Below are 21,488 nucleotides of genomic sequence, written 5' to 3' on the forward strand. Positions count from 1 at the left end.
CTTCCTGATTAATAATTTTTGCCATCCTGACCACACTCTGATGTTGCTTGGTCACATTTGTCCTTGTGAAATGTTGGAGACTATACCTTCCATCCATGGTGCATTTATTGTTACATGCAAATCAGAACTCCTGGTTTGTCTCTCCTCAGAGTCCAGAAGTCCAGAAGAGATCATGGTTTATGGTTCTGGCTTATCTGGGCAAAGGCAAGCTGGAGTTTCTGATTTTTACATGATAAACTTCCCATAACTGGGGCATTTATTTGTCTTCTCCTACTTGCAGGAATAGCCAAGCTGCAGACCTCAATATACGACTAGAGCACAATAAACCAAGGTTTTCTGGGAACCCTATGTTAATTTTACATTTAACCTGGCCCTTTATTGTGCATCATCCTGCAACTTACAAGGTCCTGAAATTTTGCAGGCATGAACTGAATACAGGAAATATAGGATGGGAGTAGCCAAATAATGTTATTCACTCAGTTCAAGTCTGAGAGATAGCCATTAAAATTAAACGTAGGTAGAGGCAGATAACAAACTGATTTACATTAACCCAAGTATCTTAGGATTTATGGGAGAACAGTAACTACTGTGCCACAAAATGCTAATTTGTATGACTGTAGGGAAGAAGCAGTTGTTTAATCAAAATAAAAATCACCACTATGCTAAATTGCTGCTTAATAGCAACTACACCAGACAAGTCAATTGCTGAGACCAAAATTGGCCAGTATTGGAACAAATGGTAATTGCCTATGCAAGCAGGTAGAACAGCCAAAGGCATGGCAGAACAGAGATCATTCCAATCACAGCCTTTTCAAATGCAGCTAAGAGGAAAAGATTCTGTACTATGGCAAAATGAACATTTGTCAAATGAACAGTAATAGCTGTATTCAATTTACTGGGAGGAAACACAATCATGTATACTGATATTTTCGGAAGCTAATAATGGTTAACACATACTTGTAGAGATCTTCAATTTCCACAGAAAAACTAAACAAAAACCCCTAACCCATACTCAGTATTCTGAGAAGTTTATACTTGATGATGATAAAGATATAAAACCTACATAAATTGTATTTTTACTGCCGTATTTTTCATTTTTATCAGTTGAACTATTATACTATTATTCTGAGTTTCAGTGCTTTTCCAGGGCAAATATACACATTCTTTTACAATTTCTTACATTGATTCCCTATGTAGGAAACCACTCAGTCTGTACCTTTTAAAATAGCATTCCACTACCACATCTCTTAAAATGTTTAAGTGCATGTTTTAAAATGTAGATTAATTTCATAGTGCACAGAATGAATCAATGTGAGGAATGGGGTTCTATTGACTTTCTTCATCATGTTAATAAACTAACTGTATGTTTACAGAAAATTAACCTAGCAATTAGCCACCAATTTGCTAGCACATCCCCTTGCCACCTGGGGTACCAAATTATGAACTAATTTTGCAGTTTTAATGCAGCAAGCTGGACTCTCCTCAAAACGGAGGCTTCTGCAACCTTGCCTTACAGATGAATCCATGCGCTAAGATTTTTTGCTTCCTCCTTGAATCGACTAGCATAGTTTCTTTCACGTAAAAGCACACATTAAAATATGGTAAAGAAATGGGACAAATAAAGCACTCTGGTGCTTATTAACAAAGCAGTGAGTATGGTGTAAAAAAGTATGCCTCCCCGATTTATTAAGAACGCCAATTTGTGGATTGTGACTGCAGACAAAGCAAGCTGTTATTTTCCAAGCACAGGGACTGTTGCTGTCCCAGAAACCTACTTGGTTTTCCTGGGAAGGAGTAGGAAGTCCAGAAGGGAAATCAGGTTGGCTAGTGGAGGGTTGGGCTCAGCAGGAAGTGAAGTCTTCACTCTGGTCCACTCCTGCCCTATATAAGCAGCATCACCCACACCAGTAGTCAGCTTCAACTATTGCTTCTAGCCCTTCTCTCTGTTTTGAGGGTTTTATATAGACAATTGTCAGAGGTGTCACACTGCTAATATTGTCACAGCTTTGGGCAGTTTTGGAATGAAGGCACAGATCCAGTTTGGTAGAAAATACAGCCCATGCATTTCCATCTCTATCCCTTACTCTTTTTGATCTTTAAAGAAGTCTTTAATTAGAGTCCTATAATGTAGCCAATTTATACTTATTCCTTGTTGCTGCAATTGTTCTATTGGGTTTATTTGTACTTTATTATTGCTTGTTGTTAGGCATTCTTCATATTTAATCCAACTGTAGTTCCCCTGGAATTCATTTTTGTGATGAGCCTCCTGGGGGAGGTCCATCTCGGGATTTTAGTCTAAAAAAACTTTTTGTAACTTTTCCAAACTCTAAATATAGCTTTCCTTAGCATGTGGGCATTAAATTCTTTATCCTTCTGGTCATAACATAAATGTGCATGCCATCCAAGTTTCATGTTTGCACCCTCTAGGTTTAATAATTTTTGGTCATCTAATACAATCCAATCTCTGGCCCATAGGAGTAAACATGCGTTGTAATATAGTTCCAAATTAGGAAGTCCCAATCCTCCATTCTCTTTTCTGTCCTGCAACACCTTAGTTTTTATTCTTGGTTTCTTCCCTTTCCATAAGTAATTGTTTATATCTTTATTCCATTTCCTAAATACAGTTTTGTTCAATAATATGGGAAGGGTTTGAAATAAAAATAAAATCTTTGGTAGGACGCACATTTGGACTGTTGCTATTCTTCCTAATAGTGATAGGTGTTTATTATTCCAATTATCTAACTAAAGAGGAGTCTCTTTCAAGGGACCTGGGAATGTAGGTAGTGTAGGAGCATGGGTAAATAAAAGCTTGGATTCAGATCCATGCTGTGATCCAAGCCTATTCAGTGGTAACCAATAAAGTTATGACTTTTTCCATTCCAGCAAAATGCAATCTGTGCTCATTGTTGCTAAATGCAAAACCTCACAGTCATCATTGGCTCTGAAAAACACAAAAACTGTCAGCAAAAATAGTCAATGGACTTCAAATTCTGAGTATTGATGACTTACTGCTATGAGCAACCAGATCCCTCCTTTATTAAGATCTTGAATAACTCTTTTTTTTCTCAGGACCCAATAGTGATTTAAGTTAATGTAATAATTCTGGGCTTTGATCAGTTCAGTACCCTTCTTGTTGTTATCTGTCATGAGATCACCAATGTTGGCTGAGCATTGTAGGACAACAGGCTTCTCATTTTCTTCTTTGAGTAGGAAATATACACAGATAGACTAGGAAAATGCTCTTGGTTTTAGAGAAAAGATTAGAATGGTCTGAACATTTGGAGCTCATTTGTTGCCCCATTTGCAAGGTATTGATTTCAAATGTGCTTAGCAGGCTTCAAACCCTTATTAACAAACAGCATAACATCACTGCGCTGCAGAATTTGTTTCAGCAAATAATTAAATGGGGAAATCTATCTACCTGTAGCTTTACAAAGATCTCTAATTCTATGAAACAACATTTATACATTTCCATTTTCTTTGTATAAGCAGTTTGATATGTTGCACTTTATTTTTGTTCGACTGGTACATCTATTAAATTATTTACAGAAACAAAATGTAATGTATAGAAAGGGCCAACTCTTAGAAGTCAGCCCTATATATGACTTTTTAAAAAAATTTAAAGAAGCATTTTTGACAAATACAGAAAGAACAATGATATTTTTACATTACAGTACGGAGTAGAAAAAGGTAAATTACACGTAACATCTTTCCTTTTTGTTAGCAATCACTCCTGTGCTTATGGAATCTGTCTCTACCATTTACAACTAGGCAGAGTTTTGTAAAGAGAAATGGAGATCATAGATAGACAAGTATCAGAGCATGTATACTCCTTTAAAGTAATTCACCATTCTTTTTTCTTTATAAAGTAAATGTTTGGTTACACTGTGTTTGGCTTTTCAAAATTTAAAATACTGCTATATGCTCTCTAAATGAAACTCAGGAACATCAGGAATCTTTGGAATGGGCAGATTCAACTGAGATCTAAAATATCTTAAATGAAGTGATACGGGGTTCTTGAAGAAATAATCAGCTGAATACCCCCACAATCGCAAAATTGTTCCTGTACTACCTGCTTCCTACTAGGATATTATTTATAGCATCATATACGGTGCTTCTCAAAGCAAGTGCCTATTGACATGCCACTTGTTGCTTGCCCTTGAAAACACAATCTGGCTGTTACCCCACATGAAATAGGTAGTAGCTTACTAGAGGCTACACCTGGTTGCCACCTATGAAATCCTGTCCCAATGAGGACATGGGAAGGCTTGTGGGAAGTCCTTCAACCAACCTATTGGTCTCTTTCCATGATGCTTCTGCTGTAGCAATAAATCCCTGCTACTACACTTCACAATGTTTTCCTACAAAATGCCATTTGAGGTCAAGATCATTCTTGTGGCAAAAATCTAATTAGTAGGTGGCAGCCTCCTTAAAAGAAAGAGATTCTGCAGGTGTAAGTAGTGGCTTGTGGAGAATCAGACTAATTTGGCTTAAGAGTAGAGTGTAATTTAACTGCTTAATGTCAAAGTAAGACACCCATTAACAGGAGGAAACAGAAATCCAAATATAGAGTGTTTCCCAAAGAACAGGAAGCTTATGGGGAAGAAAGAAACTCTTTACGTCAGGTGATAGATATGCTGATTCTCTTATTCCTTGATCTACTATTAACATAATTTACATATGGGGCAAGAAAACACTTATATTCTAGAATTACAGCCTTTCCACAGACAAACAGGCACATAAATGCAGTAATCCATCTCTCTCTAGCCACAGCATGTTCTCAGCTTTATTACCTAATCACAAAACACATCACTGCTTTATCAAATGAAATTTTAATGACACTCAGCTCTGACAGGGAAGCTTTAGAAATTACTTGGCAGCATGCAATAATGTTTCTAGAGAGGCCTCTGGGAGGCTGCCCACAGCGGCTAGTGGGAGAGGAATGGGCCAAACACCAAGTGCCATTTCTATTCTCAGTATGAATACTTAACCTGCTGGCTCTTCTTCGTTTCCTGCTATCAAGGAAAATTCACCACACAAGTTTTTTCAAATGTCCTCAAATCAGGCCTTACAAACATCTTGCTGCAAGTATCTCATACCTGCTCTTTTCTCTCAAAGTATTCTGGCTGAAACAAATACTGGATACATAAGTTCCTAATTAGACAAATTCAAAAAGGCTAAAAACTTCAGAATAATAGAAAAGGAATTGCAACCATGCCCACTGAATGTGTACCTATTTTCTTCACTGTTCATTTAAGCTGACTCACACAATATACACAACTGAGAATAACGTAATGTGGGCACTTTCCAGACCATGTCAACATCCATCCTCTTTGTCATTTCAAAATGTTGGATTCTGTGTTTTAATATACACTTAATTCACATAAGAAAATACAACAGTGCTGCAAAGTCATACACAACCCTTGATATGAGAAAACTATATACACAAGAGGCATCCATGGTGCATTCCTGCTGACAGCCTTTTCAAGGCATTTTGGGGACTGAGTGATACAGTGTCCAGGGGAACTGAGCATAGCCATTTGTTCACATATATCTGTTTCTAATATATTCTCGATACAGAAGGATGTCATCTTTTCCCAGAGGCTGCATGATGCCCTTTGCCGCCTGGATATGAGCATGAAAGATCTCAATAGATTTTCTGTCGACTTTAGGAGGCTGGACTTCATAAATGTTGTCCTGGGAGAAAGCAGAGATGTGTGTTCTGGAAAAGCAACAAATACATAAACAAACAAAAACAAAGAAACAGAAAAACAAACAGAGATAGCATTAAATTAAAATGACAAGTCAGATATTCTACCTATGTATATACAAGGTGGGTGAGTGATACAGCTTATATGTTTTAGGGATTTTTGTGGTGGGACATGTTTATGCAGCAATTCAGAAGACACTTTCCTGATTAAAGTGTATTGCACTGAACTCTGGTGCCCCAAAAAACTCAATATATAGGACTGAACACTGGGAAGTAATGAGGAGGGCTGAAATAATTTCCTGGGTCTTAATGGATTTGCATCCATATTTTTCAGGCTCCATCTTCCTACTGTGGCACCTCATAGTCTCCAAAAATGTCTCACTGAAAGTGAAGAACACATTTGAGAGGTATCCAGTGCCATATGATGGGAACTCTGTATGCTGGAATGCTTTAGATGGGTGTTTAGAATCTCTGTATCTCTGTAAATAAGGTTTACATTTTCAGAGTTATTGTAACAATTCTCTTTATGTTATAAATTAACAGATGAGAAACTACATTTACTTTTCAATGGTTTTAGTCCATTTATTTCCTTCAACTTTATTTAGCTATTAAAATGTGTTGCAATTTGCATACTGTATGTTTTACTGCAAGAAAATGTGAAATATTTTATCTGATGGTATCTTAGAAACAATAGCTACATCTAAGCAGAAAAAAAGTCATGTTTTGGCAATAAAAATTACATCACACGTACTGTTCTAATAGAACTCTGTAACTGTATTTTGCTCTTTCAAGACTTTCCTTAAAATATAAATTGTCATGCTGCATGAAGACAGGAGAGGGGAAGGTTTATATTGTGTGTGAAGATTATCTATCTCCCTTAAGGGAAGATCCTATTTTTTCTCATAATGGCCAACCAGCTGTTAATGGAAAGGCCACACACGGATTATACAATGAAAATGAAATATTCACTGACATTATCAACTCCCAGTCACACTGGCTTAGTGCAATCCACAGCCTCTATGACCAAAGAGGACAAAGCATGCATGCAACCTCAACTGAACCTGAGTGGCTCAGATGAGAAGCTGCTTCGAATCTTCTCATATCTGTCCACAAGGAGAAGAGAAACACTTTGATCACTGATTGTTGGTAACAATGGAGATACTCTCTGTTTAATTCTGAGAGGGGCTAGGGCTGCTGAAAGAAACCTCTAAGGACTGGATGTGGAAATGTCACAGGCTGGAGTCAGCATGAGAATTCCCCACCTCTTGTACTAAGGATGACATAAAATACTGCAGTAAGCTTATAGCTTGTGTGTGTGTGTGTGTGAACACAGCAACTTAGGTACAAAAGGAACAGACTGGGAAACCTTGAAGAAAAGTGAACATACTTTGAAAAAGAGCTGTCTTGCTTGTGACATGTATACTCTTGTGTGAGAAATGAGTTTGTAACTTCAAAATCTTGGCTATGTCTTTCATTCCTTTCTTTCCTTTATCCTCCAAATTCAGTCAACTGTCAAATCATGTCATTTCCTTTACAGCACTGCAAAAATACTGCCCTCTTTCTATCCCCTTAGCAAAAACTTTGGTCATGCTTCAGTCAGCTTTTAAAACTGCTCCTTCTGGTCTCACATTCTCTAAGCTTTGTCCCCTCATATCTATCCAGCACTCTTTTCCCTTGCTGACATCTCTGCTTAAAACCCTAGTGACTTCCTCTTTGCTCTCCTTTATAACTGATGCCAAGAATGCTGTAGTAGCACTGAATCATTGTCTGGGTGCAATAAAGGACTGGATGCAGGTGAACAGACTGAAGCTTAATTCAGACATGACAAAAGTGATATTGGTCAGTAAGAAAAGAAACCTGGGACTTGTTCTGGATGGGGTTGCTCTCTCTCTGAAAGATCAGGTTCATAACTTGGGGGTGCATGGGGACTCAGCACTGTTCCTGGAAAGCCAGGCTACTGCAAGGCCAGGAGTCCCTTTAACTTGCTTTGGCTGGTGTACCAGCTGTGTCCTTTCTTGGGGAAGGCAGATCTAGCCATGATGGTTCAAGTCTGAATGGGCTAGTGCAGCAGTTCTTAACCTGTGGTTTGTGTATCCCCACAAGGGGTCTGCAAAGGTTTGAAGGCAACAACATGACAGGAGCCAAGGCAAAGGCTGGCTGAGCCTGCAAATTACCTGTCACCTGGCCACTCGTCTGCAGGAAGGAGGTGGGCTGAGAGCAGCCAAGCTGGCAGCCAGCCAGCCAGGCTTGCCCCTCTCTACATCTCTCCTCCTTTCCATCCTGAAGCAGTCCAGTCTCCTATCAGAAATGCTTCAACATCTTTCACAGAATCTTAGAGCTGAAAGTTTTTGGCTTTCACATGTCACATTAGATTTTACCAGCTGTTTTATGCCACGCATAGAAACAGAGCAGTCCTGGAAACTGCAGGGTCCCATTAAAATACAGTGGAACCTTATTATACGCGGGGGATCCGTTCCGGATCCCTCCGCGTATAAAAAAATCCGCCTATGCTCGAGCCCCATTGTTTCCAATGGGGCTTGTGTGCGGTGGCGCGGCGGCGCGCAAGGCGCAACGGGTGCGCGCGCCCATTCAATTGAATGGGACGCGCCGCCCCTTCCGCCCCGTGCGCGCCGGCGGCTTTGAGCGCCTATGCTCAAAGCCACCTATAAAAAGACCGCGTATGCGGAGGCGCCACTGTATATTGATTGATTGATTGATTGAAATTTTATTTATATACTGCCGTTCCTATGATCACGGTGGTTTACAAAACAGAATACAGAATGAATATGAATACTCCACTGAACAATAGTTAACCCAAGAGAGAAGGAGATTGGGAAAGACACTTTAGAACAATGTGAATACATAGAATGACCAGTACTTACAAATTTATAACCCCATCTAAGTGTCTAGAACAAAGAGATTGATGACTCTTGTCTTGCTTGTGTTGACTCTGCCCCAATTGAACAAACCTAGGAATAGAAGCAGAAAAAACACAATGGGAAAAGAACTTTCTGAAATAATGAAGATAACATGTCTCTTGCAGACTCTGTAAGAGCCATGCAGTTTTTAGTAAGGGACATCAAGTTCCATTAAGGACAGCTGGAACATACATACCCTTTCCCTGAAAATAATATTATTGGTGAGTAATGCTGAAGTTCTGTACTATTTTTTTTTTAAATGCTGACTTTAGTGTAGGTAATTTGAAAACTTTTAAGGCTTCTTTTTTTAATGAAGGTCACTGAAAGCAAATAAGATGGAGGACAGTATCACTATAGTTAATTGGTGGTTGTTAATTGGTCATTGTATTTACATCGTGACTCTGACCAAGGACAATATCACACCACACTGTTATTGAGCTTTTGTTCCACTTTAATGCTATATGTGCCTCCATTGGAATTCTGGAGTTTGTAGTTTTATGAGGCCTAAAAGCTCTCTGGTTGAGAATGCTAAAGGCTTCTCACTAGAGTGCAAATCTCCGGATTTCACAGGAGGCATTCATACTTGTAAAAGTGAAATAATAGTGTTGTAACAGAGTAGTGTGATAGTGTCCTTAGCCAGAGTCACAGATTGAACAACCAAACAACTTATCATGGCACACATATAACCATTCTGTGAGCTCTACATTTCTAATGTCCTAACAAAGGGTGAGGAAAATTTGACATCTAATTTTCCTCCTCTTTCATGAGATGAGAATCAAAGAATGCAAGGGAATCTTACATGTGTATAGTCTATCACCCTGTTTCATAAAGGAAAGACAAAGCTAGAATTTCCCCAAGAAGACAACCACCCAAGTCTGTGCTTGAAATTCTTGAGAGTGCAAAATATACACATATCTATTAATTTATTGTAGAAAAAGTGTGATATAATACTCCTCACCATACAACAGGGCAATAGAGTCAAATGGCAAGTTTAATAGCTTGCTACATTTTATCTGGAAAAAAGGCCGGCCTTGGCCTAAAACAGACCAGTGGAACCTAAAACCCTAATGAAATTATGTTCATGGACCACAGAAAGCACTGGGGGAGGGGAGCTCTCAGTAGATTTTAAAAGCCACCAATATGGGGCATGAAGGAGGTATGGTCCTCCTAGGTCCAGGAGGATTATGTAGAAGTTGTCCACCTCTGTCCTAAGAGGCAATATACAACAGTGGCTAGGAAGCAGGACTGGGAAAATCTGGCCAGAAATCCTTATTGTAACCTGAGGCCAACTGCTGTCTCTCATTTTATCTGTCTCACAGGATTGCTTTAAATATAAAAATAGTGTTGGTGGGAGACCTGAGCTCCTTGGAGAGAGAACAGGATCTCTTTTTTTAAAATTAAAGGGTGCTGCACAACTTTTCACACACACACACACGCACACACACACACACACACACACACACACTTATACACAGCTGCTGCGCACAATGCAGCTAAAAGGTAAAGATCTTTATAAATCCATTGATTTTAATGGCAAAGATGTTAACACATTTATAGACAGTCCCCCTGAAAAAAATAAACTTAAATAAGCACAAACATTCTCTGTCAGCATCAGCAACTTAACTGGAAACATATTACCTTGTGTATATGCTGAGATCATCTTCTGAAGGGGATTCTGAGAGATTAATCCCGTATACATCTTTTGTAGGCTGTACTACATTCTGATGCAAAAACAAAACAAAACAAAATGTGTAAAAAGCTGGGAAGGAGAAATCCTAGTAGCAATCAGGTTTGGACTTCTTGGATTATTTAAACTTTTATACTTTGTTTCTCCTAAATGCAAGGTGGTTTCCAAAATAGTAATATTAAACGTTAGCATTAAAACATACACTGGGCCATTGATATCCATGAGGTTTGGTTCCAGGACTCCCCTGAATACCAAAATCCATGGATACTCAAATCCTATTATATACCATGACATGATTAAATTGTGTCCCTTATATAAAATGGTAAAAGGGTTGCTGTTTGAAATTTTCGAGGAATATTTTTGAGCTGAAGATGGTTGAATCCATAGATGAGGAGGGCTGAATGTATTAACGTATTACGTGGTAACGACCATGTAACGCAATAGATTCAGCAGCAACAAACAACCACAAATTCCTCTTCAGCAACTGCTGCCTTTTCAGAGTATGCCAGTTTTATATCTTAAAAGTTGCTAAAATGACTTCACTGTCTTCTCAAATTATTGCATAAACTATCTTCCATGAATCAAAAATTCTACAAAGAATGAGTAAGTTTTTCAAAATGTTATATTTCTAACTACATTGAAACAATTTTTGATGAAGTTCAGAACTTGTCCTCATCATATTGCAAATCGGAATGGGAATCATGAGGCCCTCCAGATGTTGTTTCTGTAGGCATTCAAGTCATTTCCGATTTGCCTTTGCCTTCCTCCACGGCTGAGAGTATGTGACTTCCCCAAGGTCACGAGTGGGTTTCTATGGCTGAGTCGCAGTCCAATGTTCAAACCTACACCATGCTGGATCTCCTCTGGATGTTGTTGGACTGCAGCTGCCAGCAGTCCCAGCCAATGATGAAGAATACTTATTTAATACTTAATAATAATAATAACAACAACAACAAGAACAATTTATTTATACCCCACTCTTCAGCCAAGGCTATCAGAGCTGCTTACAATTTGTTAATTAGACATTTCCCTGCCCTCAGGCTTACAATCTAAAAAAGATAAGACACAAAAGGAGAAGGGAATGGCGGTAGGGAAGGGTAAAAGTCCAGCAGATCTGCTCTCCCTCGGAAGCCTGTTAGAGCTGGCTTGCCTTCCTCTCCCTCAAGATGGTGGATGAAGGGAGGGACTTCTTCCTTTCAGGCAAGGCCTGTTGGAGCTGGCTTGCCTTCCATTCCCTCAAGATGGTGGCTAGAGGGAGGGCTGCATGATAACCACCCATAAGGCTTTCTTAATCTTTTTACCCCAGACAAACCTTTGAAATAATTCTCAAGCCCCAGGGGAACCCCTGCATGAAAAATATTGTATCGCTAGCTAAAAGACATTGCTTTTTCAGTCATGATCTCTCTTGCAGAATCCTGGACTTCCAGGGAACCTTGGTTGAGAATCCCTAGTTGAGATTCTTCCATAGGTACATGATAATTTCTCATTTTAAATTTTGTGCCTGATAAATTAGGCTGTTACATACAAAAACTCAGGGGCACAATTCACCAGTAAGGCTCCAAGGATTGATTAGCATTTCTGGTTCAGTCTTTATTAGCTTATACACAGAGATTTTTGCTTATACACACAGATGTCCATCAGATATTATATTGTATCTTGAAGTATATGGATAGACAGAAATGGAGTTCATTTTGATGCCTGAGGTGAAAGATATGATTCGAACACTCCTGTTTCAGACAGTGAACAGTATAAAGACCAAGCATGCCCAGTCATACTGGCCTCTTGTGAGAAGTGAGAAATTAGAGTATTTTGGAATAACGCACAGCTAGTTTACTACAATTGTAGTTAGGAGCACTCCACACTGAAACATTTTGTTGGGAATTCAACTTGTAAAAATTGTGTAGTCCTCAAACTATCGTGCTGTCACATTCCAGCAAAGTCTTCATTTTGCATTTCTAAATGCCTGACATAAAAAGGTGCTTTTCATTGAATCAGGTGGTGCTTTAAAATGTTTTATTAATCTGTGATATGTCAGTCAATTAGTATAATGGAGAAAGATGGGGTATATATCTAATAAAAGAAAAAGAAATAAAATGCCTGTCACAAATAAATTTTGAAGTCTCTGAGATGAAAATGTTTATAGATGCTATATCATCCAGTGGAATATTTTATGCTCTTTCAGTTTAGGTCTTGAACTGAAACAAATCCCAGCATATTGGAGGACAAATATTGTCTCCATCTTCATAAAGGGGAAAGAAGAGGATCAAAATAATTACCGTATATACTCATCTGTAAGTCGAAAAATGTAAGCCCAAAAAGGGCTCCAAAATCCAAGGTAGATGTATATGCAGATCAATACAGTAATAATCTCCGTGAGCCTTGGGAAAGCTGTAGAGAATGGAGGGAGGAGATAAATCGGAGGTCTGTGTCCCCCTTTTTGCAAGCCATCAGCCTTGGGGAAAGTTGTGGGAAAGGGAGGGAAATCTGTGTCTCCTTTTTTTGCAAGCCATCAGCCTTGGGGAATGTTGTGGGGAAAGGAGGGAAATCGGAAACCTGTGTCCCCCTTTTTGCAAGCCAGCAGCCTTGGAGAAAGTTGTGGGGAAGGGATGGAAAATGGAGGTTTGTGTCCACATTTTGCATGCCCAGATGGTGACTCTTGGGAGAGGTCCAGAGAGGGAGGAGAGAGAGTGAAGTGGTGTTTCCCCCCCTCCATTTAGATTCTTTGTTACATGCCCCTGAGCTTGACCCTCAGCTTATCCATGGGTCATATCAAAATCCATGATTTTGCCCCCAGAACCTGCCCTCGACTTATACACAAGTATATACAGTACCATTCAGTCAGCCTAACATCAATACCAAGCAGGAATCTAGAGCAGATGATGAAACAGACAGCCTGTAGATACTCAGAAAGGATGTGATCAATCAGAATGGAACCTGATCCAATGTGGACCTATGCCAGCTTCCACCCTATCACTGATCACCTTGTCAACTGGTTATAGAAGGTGATATTAAGGTGATTTAACTTGTAGCAATGAAGACTTACCACTCTGAAAGAGGGATGTTAATGTCTGACCACCAACTAATATTTCAGAACAATGTGCAGTTCTTTACTGGAATATCTGTGCACCTGTGTAAAATAAGACTAATTCCATGGTTAGGCAAGTGGGAGAGTGGGTTAACCTTTATCTCGCAGACATCAGTAAGTCTATGCAGATGTGGGGGTCTTTTCTACTGGGAAATGTCATGATCACTAACTGTCTAATGGGCTTCTCAAAAAGAAGTCAGGCCAGGGTAACCTTATTTCTTTTTCTGACAGAGTTACAAGCTTGGTAGATGAAGGGAATGCTGTGGATATAATGTATCTTGATTTCAGTATGACCTTTGACAGGGTCCTTTATGATATCCTTGCAAAAAAGTTAGTAAAGAGTGGGCCAGAAAATGCAACTGTTAGGTTGATTTGTATTTGGGTTGACTGACTGAACCCAAAGGGTGTTCACCAATGGCCCCTCTTCATCCTGGATAGAACTGACTGGCAGGGTGCCACAGGTTCTGTTCTGGGTCTTGTGCTATTCACCTTCTTTATCAATAACTTGGATGATAGAATCATGCTTATCAAATTCGCATCTGTAGGCTTATCGAATTTGCAGATGACACCAAATTAGGAGGGCTAGCTAACAACCCAAAGGACAGGATCAAAATTCAAAATGATTTTAATAGTTTAGGGAGCTGCACCAGAACTAACAAAATGAATTTTAACATGCAAGGTACTATACTTAGGCAGAAAAAAAATGAAATGCACAGATATAGAATGGGTGACACCTGGCTTGACAACAAACAGTACATGTAAAAAGGATCTCAGAATCTTAACAGACCACAAGCTAAACATGAGTCAACAGTGTGATGCAGCAGCTAAAATAATCAATATGATTTTAGACTGCATTAACAGAAGTGTAGTGTCTGAACTGGGGAAAGTAATAGTGCCATTTATTCTGTTTGGTCAGGCCTCACCTGGAATATTGTGTCCAGTTCTGGGTTCCACAATTCAAAAGGAGAAAGGCTACCAAAATGGTGAAAGGTCTAAAAACCATGCCCTATTAGGAATGGTTTAGGGAGTTGGGTATGTTTAGCCTGAAAAAGAGAAGGGTAAGAGGTGACATGAAAGCCCTGTTTAAATATTTAAAGAGATGTCATACTGAGGATGGAACAAGCTTGTTTTGTATTGCTCCAGAGAATACGACTTGGAGCAATGAATTCAAACTACAGGAAAAGAAATTCCACCTCAACATTAGGAAGAACTTCCTTACAGTAAGAACTGTTTGACAGTGTCATACGCTGCCTGGCATGTGGTGAAATCTCCTTCTTTGGTGGTTTTTAAACAGAGGCTGGATGGCCATCTGTTGGCAGTGTTTTGATTGTCTCTTCATGCATGGAAATGGGTTGGACTGGATGGCCCTTGTGGTCTCTTCCAACTTTATCATTCTATGCAATGTATCTTTGGTCTTTTGTGAAGTACAGTACACTAGAATAAAACAACAGTCTCCTGAATTTTGTAATGATTGTATTGCCCTTCACGAGAAATTGCAGAACTGCAAAATAAGCATAAATTAGTTGCCAACATTAAATTCCAGTTCAGTGTTGAATGTATCAGTGTAAAAAGCCTTCATGCTCTAATTTCATCCTGCCAAAAAGTTTGTTGTTGTTTTTTTCTTTTAAATTATTGGAACAATTTTTATTTTACTGTATCTTCTGTATGTTCCTGTCTACTACCTGTGACTCATTTTCCCCACTCAATCACAGTTTGTGAAGGAGGACAATGTGAGCTTGCCAGGTAATGGCTCAAGATAATTTGTGCCATATTGTCAGAAACAGATCAGAAGCTTACACAAGTAAGAAAAGGCCAGAGATCATATCAAGTCAACTGCCAAGTAGACAGAAGAGCAACACAGATTAACAGACATCCAACTGAGCTCAGGATGCACCAAAAGAAAAGATTACAATTTCAAAAACCAGTTGGTTCAGCTTCCAAGATCCCACTACATAACCTGATTATTTAGTGGGTGAGAAGAGGACTATTGCTTGATTTCTCAACAAGCATTCTCAGGGGGACCATTCATGGTGCTTTTTAGGAGAATAGAGGTTAACTGGGATGATGTATATGTGCAAAGAAATGCCCTTCTAGAGGACAGCAGGGATTTGTATCCAATTCGCTGCTCTTTTAAAAATCAAATTATCTAAAGATAATTTATTTTTTATTTAATAAAACTAATCTAAACATAAAATATCTACTAAATCTACCAGCAACAGAAATTCCTATTAGAATCTTACATGCCACTTTCTGTCACAAATAAACTGCCAATTCAGTACTAGCTTTTGATATGTTTTGGTTATAAATATTATTGTAGGGACTGATGAATGTACACTCAAAATCATTCATACCAACATTTCAGTTGATCACAAGACTTCAGTCACGACAAGAGAATAGTAATTGTTTCTATTTCTAGAACTGAGTGCCTGTGATCTTCTGTGGGGGGAGGATATTGTTGTGTTTATTAGCTAAGTTGTGGTAAAGTGTTGTAATACATGTGATGTATAGTAGAGGTGATAAATGAAGGAGCAGTAGAGAGAAAGTGAGAGCTGGGTCTGTCAAGGTTAGGGATAAGAGTCTGTCAGGGTCAGGAAGAGGCGCCAGCAGAGTTATCAAGAGTCAACAATAGGGATTAGTTAGGCCAGTCAATCAGGATATGAGTTAGAGAGAATGTGAGAGATAGGAGAGTCAAAGTTAAGAATACAATGTGAGGGATGTCAGTTGGAGTTAGATCGTTAGGGCCACACAGGTTTAGATGTTTTAAACAAGTAACAGTTACTTGTTTAAAACATCTAAACCTGTGTGGCCCTAACGATCTAACTCCAACTATGTTGAATTTCTGTTTAATCAATTATTTTTTAATTATACACTTGTGCCCCTAAGAATGCTACATAAGAGTTATTGAAATTCAGGAGTTCAGACACAGTGTTTGTAGAGGCAGCAGTTATTCAAATATAGTGGCGTCTGGTGATAGCATTAGACAAATAAAATCGCACACATTATCCATGAAGGCATCTGAACAGTCCTCACATTTGATGCCATAGCAGTGGGGCAGGAGAAGGTCCTCACATTTGGTGGCAGTGATGGAATAGACAATAGCCCACAGTGTTCTCGACCCTTTGACTAGAAATCTCATGAACGATGACAACTGATGGTCCTTTTTTAAATCTTTGCCAGATGGTTCAAGAACTCACCAAATGAACAATATAAAACACAGTATGGCCGACGGCATATTATTTTTTATCAGAGTAACTTGTACATGAAATAACCACTTCACCTAAACCTAATATTCACAGTATCAAGTAACCAAGAAAAAGATGAATTATGGATTAGACATCTTTTAGACATCTCAGTGGCTTTCGATACCATCGACCATGGTATCCTTCTGGAACGCCTGAAAGAGTTGGGAATTGGGGGCACAGCGCTTCAGTGGTTCCGTTCTTACCTCTCGGGTAGATTCCAGATGGTGCAGCTGGGGGACTGTCATTCCGATAAGAGGGAACTAACATCTGGTGTCCCTCAAGGAGCAATTTTGTCTCCCATGCTATTTAACATTTACATGAAACCGCTGGGCGAGATCATCCGGAGACACGGGGCGCGGTGTTATCAGTACGCTGATGACACTCAAATATGTTTCTCTGTGCCTCCGACTGAAGCAGTGACTAGGGATGGCATCTCTCCTCTAAATGCCTGTCTAGAGTCGGTAATGGGCTGGATGAGGGAAAACAGACACAGTCTGAATCCAGAGAAAATGGAAGTACTCGTGATTGGTTCCCCTGGCCCGGGGAAGGAAATTTGTCCATCTGTCCTGAATGGGGTCACGCTTCCCCTGAAGGACTCAGTTCGCAGTCTGGGGGTGCTTCTGGACTCGTCGTTCCGCCTGACATCTCAGGTGGATGCGACGGTCAGAGGCGCCTGTTACCAGCTTTGGCTGATACGCCAGCTGCGACCCTACCTGGGCCGGAGGGCCCTTGAAACGGTTGTACATGCTCTGGTAACCTCTCGGTTGGATTTCTGTAATGCGCTCTACATGGGGCAACCCTTGTACCAAACCCAGAAGCTTCAGTTAGTAGAGAATATGGCAGCAAGGTTGGTTACTGGATGTTCCAGGACTAGCCATATAACACCTATTTTACAAGACCTACATTGGCTGCCTATTCGCTTCCGGGTGCAATACAAGGTTTTGGTTATTACCTATAAAGCCCTAAATGGCTTGGGCCCAGGGTACTTAGAGGACCGCCTCTCCCCATATAATCCGCTCCGCACTCTCAGATCAGTCGGGAAGCATTTGTTGAGGGTTCCGAAGACAAGATACTCCTCGTCTTCACATAGGGCATTTTCTACCTTGGCCCCGCAGATCTGGAACTCCCTTCCTGACGAGCTCCGCTCTGTCTCCTCCCTTGACATGTTTAAGAAGAATCTTAAGACCTTTCTTTTTCGACAAGCTTTCCCCCATGTGTCTTAATTCCATTCTGTTCTCCCCTTGATATGCAATTGGGTGATCCAGCTAGTTTGTTTTTCTGGGTTTTAATATTTGTAAACTTTTTTATATAATTTTAATTGATGATATGTGTTATTGATTTGTTTTATCGTCTCACATTTTTGTTTTGTGTTGTACACTGTTTTGACCAAATTTGGAAAAGCGGTTTATAAATAATAAATATTATTATTATTATTCCTGTATAAATCGAAAAAAACTTCCCAAAAATTGTCCCACGGGCCAATATGTTAAATAGTCTCTTGCCCAGCCCATTTGTCTCCCAAAAGGACAGCTGGGTTGCAGAGGAGGATATTGTCTGATGGGTTTCTCTCCAGATAGAATAAGAATCTGAATGAGAAAGTAGTTAATTTGGGTTTATCACACGCCACCATTCTGGCAATGGGCTATGAGAAAGCAAAATGGGAAATACATCAACCAATTATAGAGAATGAGTTGCAACAACACATAAAAGCAGCCACTGTATGCCCTGATTTCAGAGACAACGGCAATGCTTTTTTGTTAGCTAACCATTTGAGTCTTCTAGCCCTTCCAAAACATAGGATAACATTCACTTTAGCAAAATTTAACGTTCTACCTTCAGCCTTATTGGAAGGGAGATACAATAATATTCCCTATAATCTATGCATATGTCCCTGTGGAACTGGTACAGTGGAGACTATAGGTCAAGTATTGTTGTATTATCCTTTTTATTATGGCTATCGCCATATTTTTATTCATCCAATTCTTACTCATTTTCCTGGAGGAACTGATGAATTTTATATATTTTATTTGCTGGCAGATCAGTGCCCAGTAATAACAACAAGAGTGGCCAGTTTTTGCACAACAGCAATGGTCTGTGATGTTTATTGATTGATTGACATTTGTGAAGTTTTCATCAGTTGGTAGTAATAAATCTACATTCATGCTACCACCTGTCTTCTGTGTTCATTCCCTCTGCCATGTTAAAAATCCAGTGTATGATTTAAACTTGCTATGCTGTCTCCTATTATTGTGTTTTATAAATCTTCATTAACATCCCTAGATGTTGAAGTATTATAACGGTTCTGAAGTCTGTGCAAAAGTATGATTTGGCATGATTAGTGTTTAGATTTGGAAATTCTTTATTAAATTATTATTATTATTATTATTAACCTTTATTTATGAAGCGCTGTAAATTTACACAGCGCTGTACATGCAATTTTTTAGTTAGACGGTTCCCTGCCCTCAGGCTAACAATCTAAAAAGACATGACACAGAAGGAGAAGGGAGTGGTGGAGGGAAAGGGTAAGAGGTCCAGCAGTTCCTCTCAACCTCCGAGGCCTGGACCAAGGCAGATGGACAGGAGGGAGGGCTTGGCTTCAAAATGGAAGGTTAATCATTATCCAGGGAAAATACATACTCACAAGTAGGATAATACATATACAGTACATAGCAATTCAGGAAATGGATCAATAAACAGTCAACAACAGAACATCAGATAGTAAGTGACAATTATGCGATGTCTGGGAAGGCTTCTCTGAACAGGATGGTTTTCAACTCTGTTTTGAAGCTGGTTAAAGAAGTGATGACTCTTGCTTGTGGAGGAAGAAGGTTCCAGGAGTGAGGGGCAGCAAGTGAAAAGGGGCGAATCCGGGATGGGGCAGAGGAAATCCTTGGCTGAGACAGGAACCCTTGACTACCAGAACGGAGGGCCCAAGTGGGAAGGTGAGGAGAAAGAAGGTCTGATAAGTAAGGAGGGGCCAGTCCATGGAGGGCTTTGAATGTCGACAGCAGGAGCTTATACTGAATGCGGAAAGGGAGAGGGAGCCAGTGAAGGGATGCCAACACAGGAGAGATGTGGTCAGAGCGGTGGGTGGAAGTGATAATGCGTGCAGCTGAATGCTGGGCAGAGATTAAAGGACGGAGGTGAGAAAGAGGAAGTCCAGCCAGGAGGACATTACAGTAATCAAGTCGTGAGATCACTAGGGCATGGACCAGGATCTTGGCAGTAGAGGGAGAGAGATATGGTCGGATTTTGGCAATATTGTACAAAAAGAATCTACAAGCCTTGGCTGTGGTCTGGATCTGAGGGATACACGACAGAGAAGAGTCAAAGATAAAGCCAAGACTGCGGGCTTGCTGGACTGGTTGAATGGAAATGTTGTCCACAGAGACAGAAAAGGAGTGTTGAAGGTTGGGCTTAGGAGGAAAGACAAGAAGCTCCGTCTTGGACATGTTGAGCTTCAAACGCCGATGGCGCATCCACTGTGAGACAGCTGTAAGGCAAGACGAGACTTGCTGTTCAAGCCTTGGAGAAAGGTCAGGGGCAGAAAGATACAGCTGGGTGTCATCGGCATACAGATGGTAGGAAAGGCCAAAAGAGCTGATGAGTTTTCCTAAGGACAGTGTGTAGAGAGAAAACAGAAGGGGACCCAGAACCATATTAAACCATATTTCTGTAACCAGCTAATACACTATTAACCCATTTTTCTTTTGGAGCTCAATTACCTAATTTAATTTAAAACCCTGATACAAATAAAGTTCTTAACAGTAGTTTTTAAGTTTGAAATCTGATGAGATATAAAACTTTCATTTTATCTGCTTCCGAAGGCTCTATTCCAATTTTATGGAAACACACACACATTATTTTTAAAAAACATATTTGATGATGTTTCTAACTGCTGAATGAGAAAATCTCAGGTACACAAAGCAAGTCAGTCATATATGTCTGAGCAACCTTAAGTGCATGGTAAACACAGCTCCAGAAAAAGTACACTGAATGGAGATCTATGTGTATGTTAAAAGTATGACTTACTTCTGTTATTTTGGTATTATCTCCTGTATCTGTCATTTTCACTGGTGTTGAACGTTGTGATACAGCCCCCTCATCTTCTTTATCAGTCCCAGAATCATCCTCGGAACTGCTTGACACAGCTTCCTCACTGGGCGGTGGTGGGGCACTAGCAGCTGTTTTACGCTGCAACACAGTTTCTTCTCTATTACTTTTGTTCCTAAGAAAATCAGAGTAATTATGCATTACCGTTTCTTTTGCTACAATTACCATTAAACAATAGCAATGCAAGGGCAAGGAAAGGAAAGTTCTCTCTCTTAGGTGAGCTCAATGTCTAGATTTGTCTATATTCCTCAATAACAGATTGAGAGTGAGGCCATAGGGTTGTGTGCTCCCTTCTTATGTTGCTCTTCCAGGTTTTCTTCTCCCTTGAGCAAATCCCATCACCCAACCTTCATCACAGGTAAAGTTTATGCCAGCACAGGCTTCAGCAAATCCCGAAGAAATCCTGAGGAAAGAATGATAATTTGTGCGGAGATGGGAAGTAACAAATTAATGCCACTGGCTACAACAAGATAAGCAAGGAAATAAGGGATCTATCTTTCCAAAGTACTGAAACAAGAAATAACATTACCTGTCTTCATGTAAGCAACAATATATTTTAGTTATTCAGTTATTTTAAATATTATTTGAAGCCCAATTTTAGTAGCATTTTGACTTTTTTCTCAATGTCCTTTTTGAATTGTGGTGCCCAGAACTGGACACAGTATTGCAAGTGGGGCCTTATCAAAGCAGAATAGAGTGGCACTATTACAGTGCACCCTTGTTTTACGCGGAG

The 21,488-nt window shown here is 39.7% G+C and overlaps 1 protein-coding gene across 1 annotated transcript in view; it reads right to left on the reverse strand.

The window, feature by feature from the left end:
* Positions 1 to 3,492: 3,492 nt before the first annotated feature.
* The window catches only part of FIG4 (FIG4 phosphoinositide 5-phosphatase), a 93,976-nt gene continuing 75,980 nt past the window's right edge, over positions 3,493 to 21,488 (reverse strand). Inside the window, exons 20-23 of the mRNA XM_089530592.1 lie at positions 20,675 to 20,870; positions 10,267 to 10,349; positions 8,593 to 8,679; positions 3,493 to 5,722 (exon numbers count right to left, since the gene is read on the reverse strand). Coding sequence (XP_089386718.1) covers positions 5,545 to 5,722; positions 8,593 to 8,679; positions 10,267 to 10,349; positions 20,675 to 20,870 — 544 coding nt within the window. The 3' untranslated portion in view covers positions 3,493 to 5,544. The remainder of the gene's footprint in view (positions 5,723 to 8,592; positions 8,680 to 10,266; positions 10,350 to 20,674; positions 20,871 to 21,488) is intronic.

The sequence above is a fragment of the Sceloporus occidentalis genome, unplaced genomic scaffold (genome assembly GCF_023333645.1).
Source record: "Sceloporus occidentalis isolate IW3139 unplaced genomic scaffold, rSceOcc1.0.p SCAF_6, whole genome shotgun sequence".
In the NCBI taxonomy this organism is placed as follows: Eukaryota; Metazoa; Chordata; class Lepidosauria; order Squamata; family Phrynosomatidae; genus Sceloporus; species Sceloporus occidentalis.